The sequence below is a fragment of the Corvus hawaiiensis genome, chromosome 6 (assembly GCF_020740725.1).
Source record: "Corvus hawaiiensis isolate bCorHaw1 chromosome 6, bCorHaw1.pri.cur, whole genome shotgun sequence".
Classification (NCBI taxonomy): domain Eukaryota; kingdom Metazoa; phylum Chordata; class Aves; order Passeriformes; family Corvidae; genus Corvus; species Corvus hawaiiensis.
In genome coordinates this window covers 55,940,774-55,958,435 of record NC_063218.1, presented here as the reverse complement: position 1 = coordinate 55,958,435, position 17,662 = coordinate 55,940,774, and the positions used below count along the sequence as shown (strand labels likewise).

The window sequence follows — 17,662 nt, the reverse complement described above, 5'->3', positions numbered from 1 at the left end:
AAGATGCAGTTAATATTTTCCCTTGACAAAATCAATAGAATATGCAAAAAAAGTTTAAAAAGAATTCAGAATTTTCGCAATATGGTCATTGTTCACCTACCTGGCTGTAAAATCTGTCTAATTGCTTTCCCCTTGTTTTCAACCCTGGAGTCTGATTACATCCAAAGGCACAAATTCAACGTCAGTGGCACACCACCTGCAAACAAAGCAACACGGATTTCTTCATGCCCAAATGGTTCAGGTATCTGTACAATCTATAAGGAAAGGTCAAGGAAGGGTAGGGTTCTGGCTGATCAAGAAAAACTCTTGCCAGAGGAAAAGGCTGTGGTCAGCTCTTCCCTCCCGCACTGTGGTTCCAGCACCTTCAGTTTTTCAGACCTCTCTGTCATCTTCAGAAGTGCCATGCCCTTGCCTGGTGTCTGTAATGCCTCCTGGCACAGAGAAGCCTTTACAGTAACAAACTTTTGAGGTGATATTGTTACATTGTCTCATTTCCATGTAGCATTCTGTAGCTTTTGATGAAGGTAGAAGAGAATGCTTGACTCAAGATTAGATCTAGCCTGAGAAAGTTTGCTGATGTGCATGAAGAAACAGACACACATTTGAACTAAAATTTTCTAAATGTAATTGTATTTCAGCCTAAGTCTTGTAAAAAGTTGCCCACTCTCCCTTTGTCATCTTCCAAAGGAAAAGAAATGTCAGTATTGCTGCTGCAACATCTACACCAAGACTTTGTAATCAATTTCTGAATCAGTTGCCTTTGTCTGGCAGGTACCTGAAACATTTAATGGTTTATACATCCCTGACTGCTCTGTTCACTTGTACCCACTGATTCCTGCACTGGCTCATTCTTAGCCCGCTGCTTTCAGAATATGAAAACTCAGAATCCACTCTGTTTTCCCTCCTGTTATTCCAAGAGGAGCAAAAGTTGTCTTCTGTAGGTCAGGTCTCATTTGTAGGCAAGAAAAATTCCTAAGAAACTGCAGGTTTTGTCACTCATACTTTTCCTTTGTATTTATGTGCACAATCTTATACATACAAAGGATCATGAAATGCCTTTTAATTGAGAAGATAATATTTAATTTTTCTTTCTGTTGTTTCTTTTTTGTGGTAGTATCTATAAATTTGGGTAGTCTTAAGCCTCTTACTGAACAGCAGTTCAGCAGATGTTAGCCCTGATTTCCTGGGATCAGTTAAGCAGTGCCCAAAAGAGATCTGAATTTTTAAAAAGATGCTTAAGACAGGGAAAATTTTGAATCTGAACATGAATCATCATCTGACTGAAACATTAAAAGAGCTCAATACTGTTTTCAGCTCCTCATTAAACACTGGATACACTGTGTCCAAACAAAAGTGTAAACAATTACAGTATGTGGTAAAAAAACTACATTCACTTGGTCCATTATCTGTCATTCCCACGTTTGATATGACAAGTTTAGCAAATATGGATGACATTGGATAAGTTATTAGCAACTGTATTTTCAAATAACATAATTTATGGACTTCAGGGAGAATAATCCAAATGAAGCAAGTTATTTTTTCTGCATATAAAGCAATGCCGATTTTGAGCTGCCATGCAAAATTACCATCGCAGGCTCTTTTTGTTTACTAATAATGGGCAAATATTGAATTTTTTTTTTTTTTGGTGTCTTCACTCTCCTGAAATAAACTGCATCTTTTTCATCTCTGCTTGAAATTTTAGGTAAAACCCATCACTACCTTTGAATAAAAATGACACTAGATTTTCTAACACTTGTCCTTTACTTCAGCCTTTGCTGTCACATGCTAAAGGTTCCATATGAACGCCAGGCCTCTGTAAAAAAATCACCTTGAGACTTTCATTAAAGGTTTTACATATGTTACAGTAAAATCTAAAAAAGGGAGCTTTTCATTACCAACTGTGTGGAGACTTAAAAATCCTCGCCTGTTATGCCATCCCACTGTACATTTTTAGTCACATTATACCTAGGAATATCCTTTAATAATAGTTTAGCCATGTTTTAGCCTTCAGGTTAATATCCTGGTGTTTACAGGAGATACAAATCTCCTAATAAAACATATTCCCATAAACCCCTGTATGCTGCATTTAGGGGGAAGGATATTGACAGCTGACAATATAATGCTGAAAGCTATCTTTACTCTGTTTTCCTGAACTTGTTCAATAAATTGCTTCATTACTTCTCAGTTTACTCCCTTATAGACTGAGGGAACCATGAGATCTCTAGAGCTTTTTGGAATTTCTGGTCCTTCCCTCCCTTCCCCCATGTAATTTTATAACTCTTTATGAAATACAACAGGAATATAACATAAGCAAAAAGCATTCATTGTAAAAGCAATAATATCTTACAAATTCTGGGTTAAAATGTGCAGATGCAAACTGGTTTTTGTTTGTGGATTATTTACTTGGGTTTTTTTCCAGAGAAATACACTGGAAGTCAGAAGAAGCATCTAACACAGGAAAAACATCTTGCAGCAAAAATAATCATTATTCATGCATATGAGAAAGTATTGCTGATTTACACATTTCACTTCTTAGAAAGCAGGCAGAATTCTATATTTCTTTCCCAAAATTTATGAAGTACTAATTTATATCTCAGCTGCTTCAAATACCTTCATTCTAGTTAGCACATTTGGGACATTCAGGGCTATTCACAGGTATAGGTAGAACAGAGCAGTGAGGGTCTAACACCATTTCAACAACTTTTCAGTGGCACCAGCCTCTCATTTAAAACATGATCCTCTATCATTCTTGGGGCTTCTGCTCCTTTCCAGTATATTCTTTCAGAAAGAAACCTTGTGTCTGACCTGAAGACACTATTCTTATTTCCCACAAGTATTATAGATGTTATCTTTCCAATATTTTGCAAAAATATTTTGTTTTAATCTTGCATTTATAGATCACTAACCTTACTGACTCATTTAAGTTTTACCTGTGTGCTTTTAACAACTCAAATTTTCTTTGCAAATCCTTCCAATAGCTCCAGAGCTCATGTTATCTTGGGCACAATTCTGAATTTATAAGTCAAACTTCCTCACAGCTTCCCAGGACTTTCTTTCTGTTGAGGCCTCTTTACCCTGTAAATGAAATGTCAAATCAACAAAAGCATCTGAGGGTGGGTACATGAGGGTCAGGAGGGTGTGTGTGACAGTGACATCAACTGAGACAATAAAAGGGCTTCCAAGTTACTTAGAAGCTCTATTTTAAAGTTACATTTAAGGGGTCCACTAAACCAATTCAGCGGTCTTTAAATATACTTGACATCAAGAGACAGTCATCTGCTGACATACCCAAGCCAGAAATCTCTTTAACATTCTATCTGGTAAGTACACTCTACTTTTTTCCAAGCTCTCTGAAAGACTTATTAGAATATTTTATCATTGATTCTTTACCCATTTTTGTGTTAGTGTCTTTTCAGACTATCTTAAAAAACAAGTAAATATTAGTAAGATCAACCTGCTGTATTATCTGAACTAAATTTGCGAAATGAAAAGTCAGACAGTGAACAAGAAATGTCTAGAAGTGAATTCAAACCCTGAATTTGTAATACTTGGTTAGATGGACTGCTAGGACCTCATTGATACTGTCATGAAAGAGACCATGTTATAAATGCTTTTCTGACCTAGAGTAAAGCTGCAGAAACTCTCTCAAAAAATGGCATTGCGGAGTTTTGTATCTGTTAGGTTTCAGTTACTCTGTATGCAATTTCTTAAGTGGTAACAAAAAGATGCCTTTTCTGACTGCCAATACAGAAAATCCAAACTAGAAACTGATATTGGAACTGTGTCATTTCTGCCTGTTCTAGCATCATCAGTGGTAAATACTTTCTAAATATATTCCAAATGGCAGTTCTGATGATGATGTAAAAATCAGAGAGGAATTCATACAGAAAATGCAGGACTATCCCTGGAAAAATGAGGAGCTTATTTCTGAATTCTGTTCTGTAACTCTACAGGAACTGGCATAACTCAAGAGAGTTATGCCTCTATGCAAAATTGTCAGGAAAAGTGTCAGCCTCTTTATTCTAAAGAATAAGTGAAAGAAATAGAGAAAACAATAAAACTTTTCATTTGAATAGCTGTACACAAGTATTTCATTGGACTTGAAGGCTACAAAGTCATAATGATGATGACAATAATAATAATAATATTGGAAGAACATGGTGCTTTTCACCCAATTATGCAAGAGATAGGTACTTAGATGATGATGATGATGAGATGATGATGATGATGAGATGACGATGACGATGATGATGATGATGATTCATGGCTGCTAAGGCTGACCAAAATTCATGGAGTTGCCCACAAAACAGCAATAAGTTGCTCACGAAATTAGTATTAGAAGTAAATCCATCATTTGCGTTCCTTGCTCTAACCCATTTGAAAAAAACATTTTCAAAAAAACTCTTCTCTGATGTTTTTCAACTTTTTCTCTAGTTTAAATTTCTTTGGAATGAACAAAACCAACTTGAATCACAAACCTTACATGTATTCATTTCTACCTTTGTAGACAAAATGACTTCCATAAGACACCTGGCCCGGGCTGCCATCATTTTATGTGCCATATGCTTTTTTACAACCTCTGATGGAAGACCAATGATGTAAGTACATTATTACACACTGGATGGCTTTTGCTGCTCTTGAGAACGTGGTGGTTTGTCTGTGTAGGCATGTGAGTTCTGTCTCTGCTTTTGAACCCCTTGGCCAAGCTGGCCAAACTGTCCTCTAGAAACAGCTATAGAGATCGCAGACACTCTGAGTTCTCACATATTTTTTGAAAATAGGCAGCTGAGTAGAGGGAGAAAAATTGTATAAATCTTCTCTTATTATTCAAATTGGGCAAGCTTCATTTCTTGGGGATCTATACATGTGAGCATCTTTTGTACTGTGCCAGAATCTAGCTGGAACTCACACTTAGACACTAACATCAACCAGATGAGACACAAATCCACAGGGAATCATGCTTCCTTAACTCTAGCGTTCACAGAAAACTGCCTCTAAATAAATGCCATAGTTTTATTGATCCCTTACCTAATATTGTATAAGCTCTAAGCTCCTCTATAATAGCTGAACTAAATTATAGGGTCAAATAATATTGTCACAAAACGGAACTACTTCCCATTTTTGATGTCTTCTCACTGATATATCCATTACCAATAACAAATCACCACCCACTCTCCCTCTCTTCTCCAGATGTCATTCAATCCTTTACAAATCAGCCAGGCAGGTTCTACAGCTCTGTATTGTGATACCTCACAAAAGTTCCCAAACCCGGCCCTTTGAGCCAAGTTCTGGAATCCAAGAAGGGCCACCATGGGCTTCTTTCTTTGCTTTCCCTTGCTGCAGGAAAAGGTCAGTGAGTGAGATGCAGTTAATGCATAACCTCGGCGAGCATCGACACACTGTGGAGAGACAGGACTGGCTGCAGATGAAGCTGCAGGATGTGCACAGCGCCCTGGAGGACGCTCGGACCCAGAGGCCTCGGAGCAAGGATGACGTTGTCCTGGGCCGGAGGCTGCTGCCGGAGCATTTGCGGGCAGCAATGCAGAAGAAATCCATGGATTTGGACAAGGCTTACATGGATGTCCTCTTTAAAACAAAGCCATAATGAGAAAAGCCAGAGCATGTGTGTCCATGTAAGCACACGTCTGCATAGCATTGATCAAGTAGGGCATTTCATTAATATTTATTCAAGCTGCAGTAAGGATTAAAGGCTCTGTTCAAGGTTGTAGCCCCTCTGAGTGAGACATTTCACAACCAAATAATAAAGTGTATTTACAGTCTAGGACAATTGATGGGTATATTTCGGCTGATGTATCTTGTAAATTGCCAGCATAAAAGGAAAAAGAAACCCGAACCAGTAAGAAAACTGGAAAACCATTTAAGACCAGTTCTACAGCTCTTACGTGGGCAACATTTGTATGTAATCACTAGGCCTGCTTGTATTGTTAACCAGCAAGGAATAAACGCAAGGGAGCCTGTCTCCACAACAGGCCCCAGGGTTAAACTTTGTTTAACTTTGTACTAATGGAAATATGTAATCTTAAACCCACCTCTATCTGCAGAAGACCTAAAATCAGATGAACATTAATTACATAGCAAAAGCTGCATGATAATAATTTAGGATTAAAGAGTGCAAACATAAAAGAAATACGATAGGAAGGCAAATCTTAAGATTAAAGTACAAAGGGATAAAATTTTTAAAAAATCTGAAGAATTTTGCAAAATACAGAAATGAAGGGAAGGTTTGATTACCTTCCTCTCCTCCAAAAGATGAAACCCTGTAATTAACTGCAGAAACAGTGGGGGCAGAGATGGTAGCACTTATGTAAGCATGGCCCTAACTATAGAACTGGGAAATTATTCTACACCAGACAATTACAATTGAAGCAAAAATCTTGTGATACATATTTTTTGTTCCTCACTTTTTCTGTAAACTATCTGTCCCTGAATTTCTGTATGTTGTGTTGGGCCTCATGTGTAAGTAATTTTTTTTGTGAGACCAGTGGCTCTCATAAATAAAATTACTCATTTCCATATGCAATTTATTGTAGAATTGGGATCTCATTTTTCCAGACCTCCAGAATGAGAACCATTAACATGCAGAAATCAGAGAGGATGGAATGGGAGAGGAAGCATTAGCTCTAATACATTCAAACTCCAAGCAAGACTCGGAAAGTATTGTATAGGAAAAAAATCAATTATGACAATAATTTTAAAAAGTGCCACACACAAAATTGTTTTGCATGGTACAAGCACACATGTGCTCAGGAGCCTCAGTCATTTCTGATGAATAAGGAGGTTTTCCCAGTAGGAATACTGGAGGTGGGTGCCTCCAAATGTGCCACTGCCAGAGCTCAAACCCAGATGAATTGCTGCTCTAAGCCAAAGTGGCTGCATGGATGTTCCCATGCTGGCTCTTATTTGTTTGTTTGATGTCTGGCACACCTTGGGGAGCCTCATAAACCCCTCCTAACTCACTACAAATATAAATGCAGTCTGCTGAAGGCTAGAGATGTGTTTGTAACTAGCGAACTGTAGCCCATCCTCTTGGCCATCCTTTTAGCAATGCAAAGGCCCTGATGCTGGGAGCAGATGGCACAAGGGTTCCGTGCCACTTGTCTGGTTGTAGGATCAAGGCCTTAGGGTGCACTTTCTATTTATTCCTTAATCAGACATCTGTGCTAACTTCAATAAATAAAACTGCATTTTTGTACCTATGTCTCACTTATATATTACCAAATAAAATGGACCAAAAGCTCTTGGACATTATTTTAAAGCATAAGAATGGACTCACCTGTGGCTGTTTAGATATAATTTCACATTTGGAGTAATACTATTAAGCCATTTAATTTTATGGCAGCAAAATAAGCACAAAAGCAATGATGAGAGCAATTTTTATTTTTCCTTTCATTCTTCCTGCACAGAAAATCATATTGGTGGTTAAACAAAAGGTGTTTACCAATAGCACAAAGCTATTTATGTCTCCTTAGAATAATGACACATGCAAAAACTATATAATCTTCAAGTGCCAGAATCATAACCTGTTTCATTTTGATCTAAAGAAAAAATTCTATTCTCCAAACAACTTATTCCTCCTAATCTCCAGCTATCCAGTAGATGAATGATGATTACACAAATATTTAAACTTTCTGTACACTTACAGTATGACTTTTCAGGACTAAAGACAGCACAGTGGCAGATTAATTAGCGCTAGGTAACGCCCAATGAAAATAAGATGTATTTTGAATATAATTACTTACTAATTATCTAGAAAGTAGATTTGTTACGGCGTTTCAGCTTAAACCTCTGATCAGTGTAGGAGCAGCTAAAACAGCAAAAGGCTCAGCGTGGGGCAGAGGATGTTATCAAAAACATTTTAATACAAAGAAATGCAAAGATTCATCTTCACCTGGGCAAATGTGCAGTTTTGGTCATCTCTCTTTCACAGATTGAGGGCACCAGAAAGAGGATGGTGAGAAATTATAGAGCTACTGAAACACTTATATATAATAAATCATCATCATAATAAATTGTAACAACAGGAGTCAGAAAAGAAATAAAAGAGGCATGATAAAGGTATGTCAAATGATCACTCCAGATGTGGCCTCACTAGGGGTAAGCAGAGGCGAAGGATCACCTTGCTTTTATAATCTGAAAAAAGGCTTTTTTACCTGGACCTCTGTCCTTGAAGACCTATCCTGTGCAGTTGCATATTGACTGCACCCACATGGTTTTTATACAATTCTCAGTGAAAAGAAGATTAATCATGTCTCTCACTGGTGACTCATTGAAACAAAAATACCAATATCAGTATTGATCCTCAGGGGAAGCCAAACAGGAGCATATGAAAAAAAAACCCCAACAAGCTCATGAAAATTTATCAAAGCCAAAACCACAAGAAGTCAAACAGAAACAAGAGAAGATGTGAGATCTATAGGTAAATCCTACTGCTGGCTGTTTGACTGATTGGCTTTCTAAGCCGCTCCTGACTTCGCCGCTGTAAATGCTCCTGTTTCATGTTGCTCAGTTCACCACTGAACGTGCAGCATCTGACTCCTCGCCTTGTTAGCACATTCTGACAGCTTTTGTGCGAGCTGCTTGCCCCTCATTCTGCTGCTGGGTTTCTAGAACTGTGTGGTTTATCTCTCTGGCCATTGTTAAATGATGGAAGAGAGAATTAATTTAACAGATTCGTGGTTTGCTGCCTATTGTAGCAAAGCTGCCATCCTTTATGGGGCATTTGGGCATAGCAAAGGCACAAGTCCTTGCTCTTTTGCCCCCTCTTCCCCTCTTGTCCCCAACGTGCATAAGGAGTTCTTTCTCCTGATATGGACGTCAAGCCCTGCTTGTATTTAATAATGATGCATCACAGAATATTTTAGAAAAAGGACAAATGTTTTCTTTAGGTCCGAGTATCTGCGGCTCAGTATGGGTTTATTCTCCCTCCTCTGACCCAAGAGGAGTGGGAAGGGTTTAGTGCCACCTGTGGCACTTCAGCTCACTGTGGGTACCTAAACTGCGGGACAGGATAGTTCTGCTGGAGTATTATGGAATGAGAGGCACGTCCACGAATTGTATTCCTAAACAGACAGCGGATTACACAGACTCTATATAACCTACAGGGCTGTACAAACACAGAGTTGTAATTTAAATCAGAATCAGTTCTAGGATGAATGTTGAGATATCGGAGACATCAGCTCACCTAGATAAACTGTATTATGTGGCAGCTAGCCCGCTATCATCCCCTCAATGCTGCTCTTCAGGGGAGATGCCGGCTCCTGAGGGGAGACCCCAGCTTTTCAGGGAGAGCCCGGCTCCTGAGGGGAGATCCCGGCTTTCCAGGGCAGAGCCCGGCTCCTGAGGGGAGAGCCCGGCTTTCCAGGGCAGAGCCCGTCTCCTGAGGAGAGATCCCGGCTTTCCAGGGAGAGCCTGGCTCCTGAGGAGAGATCCCGGCTCCCCAGGGCAGAGCCCGGCTCCTGAGCAGAGATCCCGGCTCTACAGGGCAGAGCACAGCTCCACAGGGCAAAGCCCGTCTCCACCGGGCAGAGTCCGTCTCCACGAGGGAGATCTCGGCTCCACGGAGGAGATCCCGGTTCCACAAGGGGGATCCCGACTGCTCAGGGCTATCCCGGCTCCCCAGCCCCGCCGTTCCCCGTGGCCGTCGGGCGGCGCTCGCTCTCCAGCACCTCCCCGGCCCCTCAGACTGGCCGCCCCCACCCTCGGCGGAGGGTTGTGCGGGGGATTTATCTTGTTTCTATGTGACTTGTTGTGATTTCTCTTTTGTTAACTTATTTAATTCGCTGTGGTGTTTTTCCGTTGGGTTTTCATTCACAGGCTGCAGTTTTTCACCACCCTCCCCGCGGCGGCCGCGCCCCTCAGGGAGCCCCCGGGCGCTCCCTGGCAACGGCGTCCCGCGCGCGCCCCGCCCCGCCCCGCGAGTCTCGCGAGACCCGGGCTGTGCCGCCGCCTCCTCTGCTGCGCGGGGGCGGCTCTCGCGAGAGGTGGCGGCGGGTGCCGGGCCTGCCGGAGCGGCGGCGGGAGGCGGCGGCGGCTGAGCCGGTGAGTGAGGGCGGCCGGGGGCGGCCGCGGCGGCTTGCGGCCTTTGGCACCCTTCAGCCCGGGGTCTCGGGGCTTCGGCCGGCCGGGCCGGGGCTGGTTCCCCTGCTGCAGAGCCTTTAGGATCGGAAGGGATCTCCGGAGATCCCCCAGTCCGACCCCCTCGCGGCGGCGGGGTCACGCGGAGCAGGTGGCACCGGAGCGCGTCCAGGTGTGTTGGGAATGTCTCCTGGGGGGGAGGCTCCGGGAGCTCCCCATCTGCTGCCGGCGGCCCCGTGCTGCAGCTTTCTCGCCCCCAAAGCCCCGCAGACAGATTTACCTGCGCCTGCCGCCCTGCCCCGACAGCTCTGGGACGGGAGGTGTCACGAGCAGGCTGGGCACGACTTAAATTCCTGGTTTTCATCGTGTATTGTTTATTGGTAGCACCAGCAGTCGCTGTGAGGCCTGTACAGAGACAGTGGTGTTGCTCCGGTCTGCTTGACAGCCGTCGTGTAATTCCTGAGCAGTCGCTTACGCACTCAAACGATTTCATAATGAGTTCAGTATCTTTATAATTTGTTTCTATGTAACCGTATTTTATTTGCAGAAAATATCAGCTGTTTGTATGATAGCTCTGTCGTAGTACAATTACGTGTTGCGGTTGCTTGTCATTAGTTTTTTTCTTTAAGTTCACTTTTGTCTGTAGCTATTGTGTGTGCATTTTTTTCCTCTGTATCTCTGGTCCCGTCCAGTGTGTCACTATAGAACCCTTTTCTTTCAGAATTTGGATGCAGCTCCATCATAGACCTCTTCCAGGTTTGTTCCTGTCACTTGTCTGGCTTCTTTGTCCAAAGGAGTGGTTGAGCCTTTTATCTTTTTGGCCTTTATTGTTGGCTGCCTCTTACAAGTTCGAATACATGCTTAAAATCTGACTTCTCAGTAGCCTTTTGACTGTTGACACTGTTCTCCTTACTTTTGTTTGCCTATATTCTTCATGAATCACCTTCAGTGATTCATTTAAAGAGTACTTAGCTCTGTTGTTGCTTCAGCTTTGTTGATCCTTTCCCTGAAAGATGCTCTCTTTCCCTCCTAGGTTTGCTATTGAATTAGGTGTCCCAGAGAAACAATTCCAGTTACCAACCTCACACTGTTCAGAGTTCATAACCTGATGGTTCACACTTGTTATCTTTTTTCTGAGCTACAAAATGTGTCTCTGCATCATCTGGTGTCGGTTACCTGGAATTCCTATAGCTTGAACACAAGTACAGTCAAAAGGAACTGGCTGATTTTTTTTCCCCCCTTTTTTTTATCCATTGCCCTGTAGCTAAGGAAGACTGTTTCACCATGTTTGGCAAGTCTGTCAATGTGTCTTCGACTGGGTGTCTTGCAAAACATGACAGAGATTTTCTTTTCCTATTAAGATGCAGATTGCCAAAAGCCTTTGAGTATGACCCCTCAATTTGTACCATTCCTGTCTCCAAAACTCATCATGCATCCTGCCTGTGCTCATCGTTGCCCTCTGTGGAGATGGTGCTGTTTGAGGCTGCTCTTGGAAGTGTTTTCAGCACGTTTGTGTGTTAATGCCAGGGAACCCGGGGGTTAAGAAAGGCAACAAGCTAAAGCAGCTTTCATATCCCACATGAAATTCCTTCCTGAAGCCCACTTTTTCTTCTAGGCACAATTGCGTTTGAAAATGGTGAACAGCTGATGTGTGGATGACATTGTGTGTTAAATTAGTAACAGATGTCATCACTGTTGGGTTTTCTGTCACTTTGTTATAAACTGTGTGTTTTTGCAGCTTGTGTGCTTCAGGCTGGGGCTGCTTTGTCCTGTATTCATACACAAAAATCAGAACCTCATTGCGTGCCAGTTCCTTTCAGCACAGCTTTCCTTCAGCAATGTTGCTTAAATCTTGGCCTGGTGCTGTTGCTTATCAATGAAAGTATGTATCTCTTAAAATATGTATTAAAGCAGAAGCTAATTTAGAATTCATTTCAGGTGTGAAAATCTGTGTGTGAATTTTCTTGCTCGCTGAGATGTGTTGTCACTGCTGGGTAGAGCCATGGGTACAGGCCTTGCTTGTTACTTCGAGAAATGTGGTTGCTGCTCTGGTGCCCTTCATCTCATCCCTGGTGCCAAGTGTGATGAAGCTCTGTGTCCATCTGCTCTCTGTGTGTTGGAGGCCTCAAGGGATGGGGCCAGTAGTAGTGGCAAGGAGTTGGGTTCTGCTCCTTTTTCCTGCACTGCTAGCCACGATTCTGCTTTTGGGGGGAGAAGTTGCTCCATTCACTGAGCTTTTTACAGGTAGAGCCGGGCAGGTTTCACACCATGAGCCCTAATGCAGAGGGGGAGCTGGGAGTCATCTGCCCTTGCTTTTTAGGCTTCCATTGTCAGACAGCTGTTTTATCATCGTGTTCCCTTTAGGAATTACAAAGTTAAAGCTCGCAGGATAGTTCCTGGGTATCTGTTGTTTATGCTGCTATAGATAGGAATATCAGCAGCTTCCTGTGACTGCTCAGGGTTTTTTTTCATTCTTTCTTTTTCCCACTTGCTCATTTAGAGAAGCTTCAATCCTGACCTGCTATGTTAATGTTGAGCCTGTATTGCAAAGGATGTCTCTTAGCTGTGCTTTAATCAGCGTCAGTTTGATAACATTTCAGTGATGATAATTTATAAAGCTATTTTATGTGGCTGAATTGTGACTGATGTCTGCACTAGTTTGCAAGGAACTCACTTGACAAGTATGGATTTCCATGGTATGTGGTGTTTCCATTATGAGCATGTGTCCTTTGAACTGTATTTCTTAATTAGGATGTAATGTCACCGTGCTTGCATTCCCAGTAAATCTGACTTGGAAGTTCCTTTTTGTTGTTGCTGCTTTTGTGCTTTGATGACTAGAGGCAGTGAACAGCAGACTGTCACCCCTTACGGAAAGTCTAAATATTTAATCTGAGTCTTGGAGTTTTTGTCACAACTGATGCCAAGTTTTGCCCTTGCTGGCGACTTGTCTGTTGGAGCTTCCTGATTATCCTGGTTCACCTTTCCTGTGCACTTTGCTGAGGGAGCAGGTTAGAGCAGAGGAACTTCTGAAACCTGTCCTACTTTTGGAAATGCTTCTCACCAAAGCTCAGAGCTGAGGAGATGCCTGAAGTATTACGTGTTAGTTATTTGATTGTTGTCCTCTGTACTGACAGCCATCAGATCTTTGTTCTACCTGATGAGCTGGTGGCCAGAAGACATCTTGGCCCTCTGCCTCAGAATTTCAGGGTGTTGTAATCATCTTTTTTAGTAAGACTCCAGAGTTTTGCAGCTTACAGGTATTCTCAGCAATTACAGTGTGACTGGCTGGCTGGAAACACGTTGATGTTGGTTTTGATTAGCTTTACTTCTTTCCTGAAAGATTTCCAGAGAGCGTTCTCCACCCCCTGCTAGCCTGCAGTACCTTGAAAAATGCAAGTCCTGCATCTCACAAAAGTGCATGTCCACTCCTGTCCAGCACCTGATGTTGTCTGACTCTTGTTTGATCTGCTGTGCAACCTTTGTGCATTCTATTTTGTCATGGCACAGAACTGAATGTGCTTTAAGTATTATTTAAAATGATCTGTTCAACATCTATCACAAGTTGATGTATGGTACATCCTTTCATGAGCTCTTCAAGTAGTGCTGTAAACACATTAATTACTGCATTTTGCAATGTTTGGGGTGGCTCTACCACATTGACTTTTAGCTTCTCAAACCCACTGGGTCTTTACAATTCCCTTGTATTTCAGTAGCCTACAACATTCATAAATTAGTAATGATTCTGGCTTCAAGTTGATGTTAGCAAATCTTAAGTGTTCTAGCTGTCTGTGCTGAAAGCTTTGAAATTAAAGTCAGCTTCCTGATTTCCTATTATTCCCTGTGATGATTCTCTGGAGTATTTGCTTTCTGCAGAAGGGTATGAAATCATTCTTTACACCTGGAGAATTGTAATTAGCTAATTAGAATGTCAACCACTTTGGCCAATACACCAGTGTTGTGTGATCTACTGAGGGCATTTGGATTTGATTCTTTATTTCATGTGATCCCAGTGCCTTTTTGCCTTCACAGACATTTCAGATGTGGTTTCTTGTTTTCGTGGAAGGCATTGAATAATATTTGGGGCCAGGTGCTCTTGCAGGGCTTTTTTGGTTGGGTTTTTTTTTTTTTTTGTTTGGTTTTTTTTTTTTGTTTGTTTTTTTTTTCTAGTACACAAGGTCAGAATGTTCCTCAAGGCATGCTTTGTTTATTGCCTGCAGTGTGAATCCATGCAAAAAAAAACCCCAAAAAACAAACCACGGCTAAAACATTCTTTTCTACCGCAGGAAAAAATGGGTTTGCAGAAGTGTTTAAAAATTAATCAGGATGACTGGTTAGTTACTCCACAGAATTTATACAGCATTTTCTAATTGAAAAAAGAAATTATTTTCAACAGAGAAAAACAAAAGAGTTCCTTATTTATAATCTTAAAGGTTTGTTAAAACTCAAAATAAAGTTGACAAATACATTTGTTTATAATCTGCACAAAAGCACTATCAGCAGTGGTCAAGGAGAAAAAATTGGCTGCATTACAGCAAATTGTTTTTTAGAGAAGTGTTAATTGTTGAGATCCTGTGGGGTGGAGGATGGAGGGAAGACTGTTCATAGTGTGGCATGTTTGGAACTAAATAAGAAGTTTCACAAGATGTAGCTTTGGACACTTGGGATTGTTTCCCTTCTTTTCATAGCTGTACTCTGGTTCTGAGTTGGGTGCCAGCCTGGCACTTCATCAGTGACACTGCTGGGGTTCCTCGTGTGCTGTAAGCTGGGAAAAGGGAATGCTGTTGTTCATGGGAAGCAGTTCCATTTGTTTCTGTCCTTCTGTGTCACCTATTGTTTGTAATGGCTTAAGCGAGGAGCAGCATAGCAAAGCACACTGAGGAGCTGATCCTGCTTTGAACAGGCTTTTTCTTTGGAGTGTGTGTGGACCTGCACTCTCCTATTGAATGTTCATTATAAGAAAGATGGGGAGAAGGCAGAGAGTGTGAGACAATTTAAGGAAGTGGCTTTAAATTGGCCTTTCAGCAGCAGTTCTCATAAAAACAGCTGCTTTTGAGCATCTTTTGAATACAAAAGCTAAATTCAAATATTGGTCTCTATGCAAAGACTCAGAACTGGGTGGTGGGTGCCTGTTTCTCCTGTTTCTCCTGAGGCACCTGCTTTGGTGTGTACCTGAGAGGGTGAGGTGTCTATAAAGCACTTAGACGGTTTTAAAGGGAAGATAGAAACAAAAGCTTGTGAAGAAACGTGTGGTGCTCCATGAGCCCTGAGTTGCTGTGGTGCTTTGGCAAAGCCTGGCATGGAAGCAGGGCCCAGCAGAGGTTGGAGCTGGGTGTGATGGCACAGTGGGAGCTGTGGTGTCCCTGGGACATTGCTGCTCCTGGCTCTCTGTTCCGCACGGTCTTGTTGCCATGAGTAGCAAGGCTCTCTGTGTACTCTGCTGAACACACTCAATCTAATGAACATAATTTGTTTCAACTCAAGATACAAAGTGTCTTTATTCTTGTATTGTTTGTGTAGATGGTCTTGCACCTCAGTTGGGAACGACTGCTCCTGAAGTAACTCCTGACTGGATTTATAAACCAGCCTTCCTTCCCCTTGTCTCCTTAATAATACTTCTTCTGTTCTGACATAGGTTGTAGGTTTCTCCTTGTTTCTCCTGATAAATGTGTGTAGATCCTATAACCTTCTCTGTGTAATACCCTCATATACTGACTGTGCTTTGCTAACCTGAATTTCCAGGTAATACAATACAATGAAATGCTTATTGGGGCTTTTTTCTTTTTTTTTTTTTTTTTTTTTTTTCCTTGCATGAGAAAGTTGAGTATTTCCTGTAATTTTAAATAAAATGCTTTTTCCTTTCCTGACTCTATATGGACACCTGACCATAGGAGTCTTCCAATCAAAGTGCATTTAATTTTAGAAAATGTAACAGGAAAAAGACCCAACCCTGTGGTGGAGACTGTATACTTTGTATTAAACTTGTTTTCTTGGGTAGAACTGAACATGAAGGCAAAACTCCGATGCAACCAACATTTTTAGGAAGCTTGTTCTTTTCTTCCCCTGTAATAAAAACATGGGGGTCTAAATTTAGCTAGGAGAATCTAAATTTGCCAGGAGAGCTATTCCATTCTCCATGTTTATTTAAGAAATAACTTTGTTTTAAAGAGGTCTCAATTGCTTTGGGACTCACTTCCACATAGGAAAAATTTCATTGAATAAAATGCAAGTATACTAAGGGTGGGGTGAGGTAAAGATACAATATTTCTACAATGTGTAGCTTAAAATTTTAAAGAAACATAATAGACTTCCCATTACTTGGAAGGTTTATCTATCTGTAATTCAATTTTTTTTCCAGATGCTGTGCAATCATCAGCTGCTCACTTGTGGCTACTTTATCGTTTTTGTAACCAGGCTGTTCTGAATTATCCAACTCTATTGCCACAAGTGTCACTTAGAGGTATGATTGAACACCAGTCTGTTGAGATTGGCTGTCTTTGCTGACAGTCACAGGGTGGTTTCATCTATGAGAGAATTTTAAAGGGAGTTGGACATAATATCAGACCCCACTTAAGCAAGGGTAGTTATCATATCTATTTTTATTAAGTTTTGGTGACTTTTCTGCAAAAGTCAGTGAAACTGGACCACATTGAGTGTTTCTAAGGATTGCTGTTGATTCTGTTTTGGAGTGAGGATGCAGACATAACTGTTAATTCTGTTTTCCTCTTGGTCAGCCATTCAAATTGTAAAACTGTTGGTCTCTGTTCTACACTTGGGATCGTCCTTTGAATTAACTTTATACATTTGAAAGAAAATCATGATGTGTTTGTCTTGTGTTTTGTAACCAGTGACTTTTCTGTTTGGACACAGTGAATTTAATTGTTGCAAAGTTGAAGTTGCCTGCCAGCATTTATAGAACCATATTTCTTATAACAAAATACTCTTTCTAGTGCAGGTATCAGCAAAATGTATAAAATATTATTGTCATGCAATTTCTGCTTCAGTGTATCCTATTTTTCTGTAATCTGCATTTAAAAAATCAAAACCTAACAACACTAAATTCTGCATGTCTGACTTTTTTTCCTGTGTGGCATTACTTAAAGGTAAACACTGCTCTCTTAATGTAGGTTGTGAGTGCTGCATGTGTGCTTTTCAGAGCAGTAGTGTGAGGAAGCTGGCAGTGGAATGGCAGGACGGCCTCATCCTTATGACAGTAACTCCAGTGATCCAGAGAATTGGGATCGGAAATTGCATAATAGACCTCGTAAACTTTGTAAACACTCAAGGTAGGTGCTGTGTCCCATCTATTGCATCTCAAAAACTACACTGAAAATCCATCCTAAAGGCTACTGTATCTGGTTGTGGCAAGTCCTGTCATAAACGTTTTAATTCTTCTTACAAGGAATTCTTAATTATTTTAAAAGGTGTTTTCTGACCTGATTTGTCAGCTTCCCTAATCTGTGGTTAGATTTGTTTTGCCATGGGTTGCATTTTAGTCCTTTTTTAAAAAAAATGAATCTGAATGCCTTGTGTGCATATCAAGACACTAGTTGAGTGACTAAATACATGA

At 41.2% G+C, this 17,662-nt stretch overlaps 2 protein-coding genes across 5 annotated transcripts in view; both read left to right on the top strand.

Moving 5' to 3' along the window:
• The first annotated feature begins 4,512 nt into the window (after positions 1-4,512).
• PTH (parathyroid hormone) lies at positions 4,513-5,605 on the top strand. Its single transcript, XM_048306029.1, has 2 exons — positions 4,513-4,598; positions 5,344-5,605. The coding sequence occupies exons 1-2, from the start codon at positions 4,513-4,515 to the stop codon at positions 5,603-5,605; spliced, it is 348 nt and encodes a 115-aa protein (XP_048161986.1).
• Positions 5,606-9,992: 4,387 nt separating this feature from the next.
• Positions 9,993-17,662, top strand: part of BTBD10 (BTB domain containing 10) — a 29,208-nt gene continuing 21,538 nt past the window's right edge. The window contains exons 1-2 of one of the 4 annotated variants that reach the window (XM_048305590.1): positions 10,007-10,059; positions 17,220-17,378. In XM_048305590.1, the coding sequence (XP_048161547.1) occupies positions 17,278-17,378 (101 nt within the window). In that variant the 5' untranslated portion in view covers positions 10,007-10,059; positions 17,220-17,277. Of the gene's footprint in view, positions 10,060-10,111; positions 10,268-16,450; positions 16,553-17,219; positions 17,379-17,662 lie in introns of those variants that run through there. The other 3 variants (XM_048305589.1, XM_048305592.1, XM_048305593.1) reach the window with 3 other exon arrangements.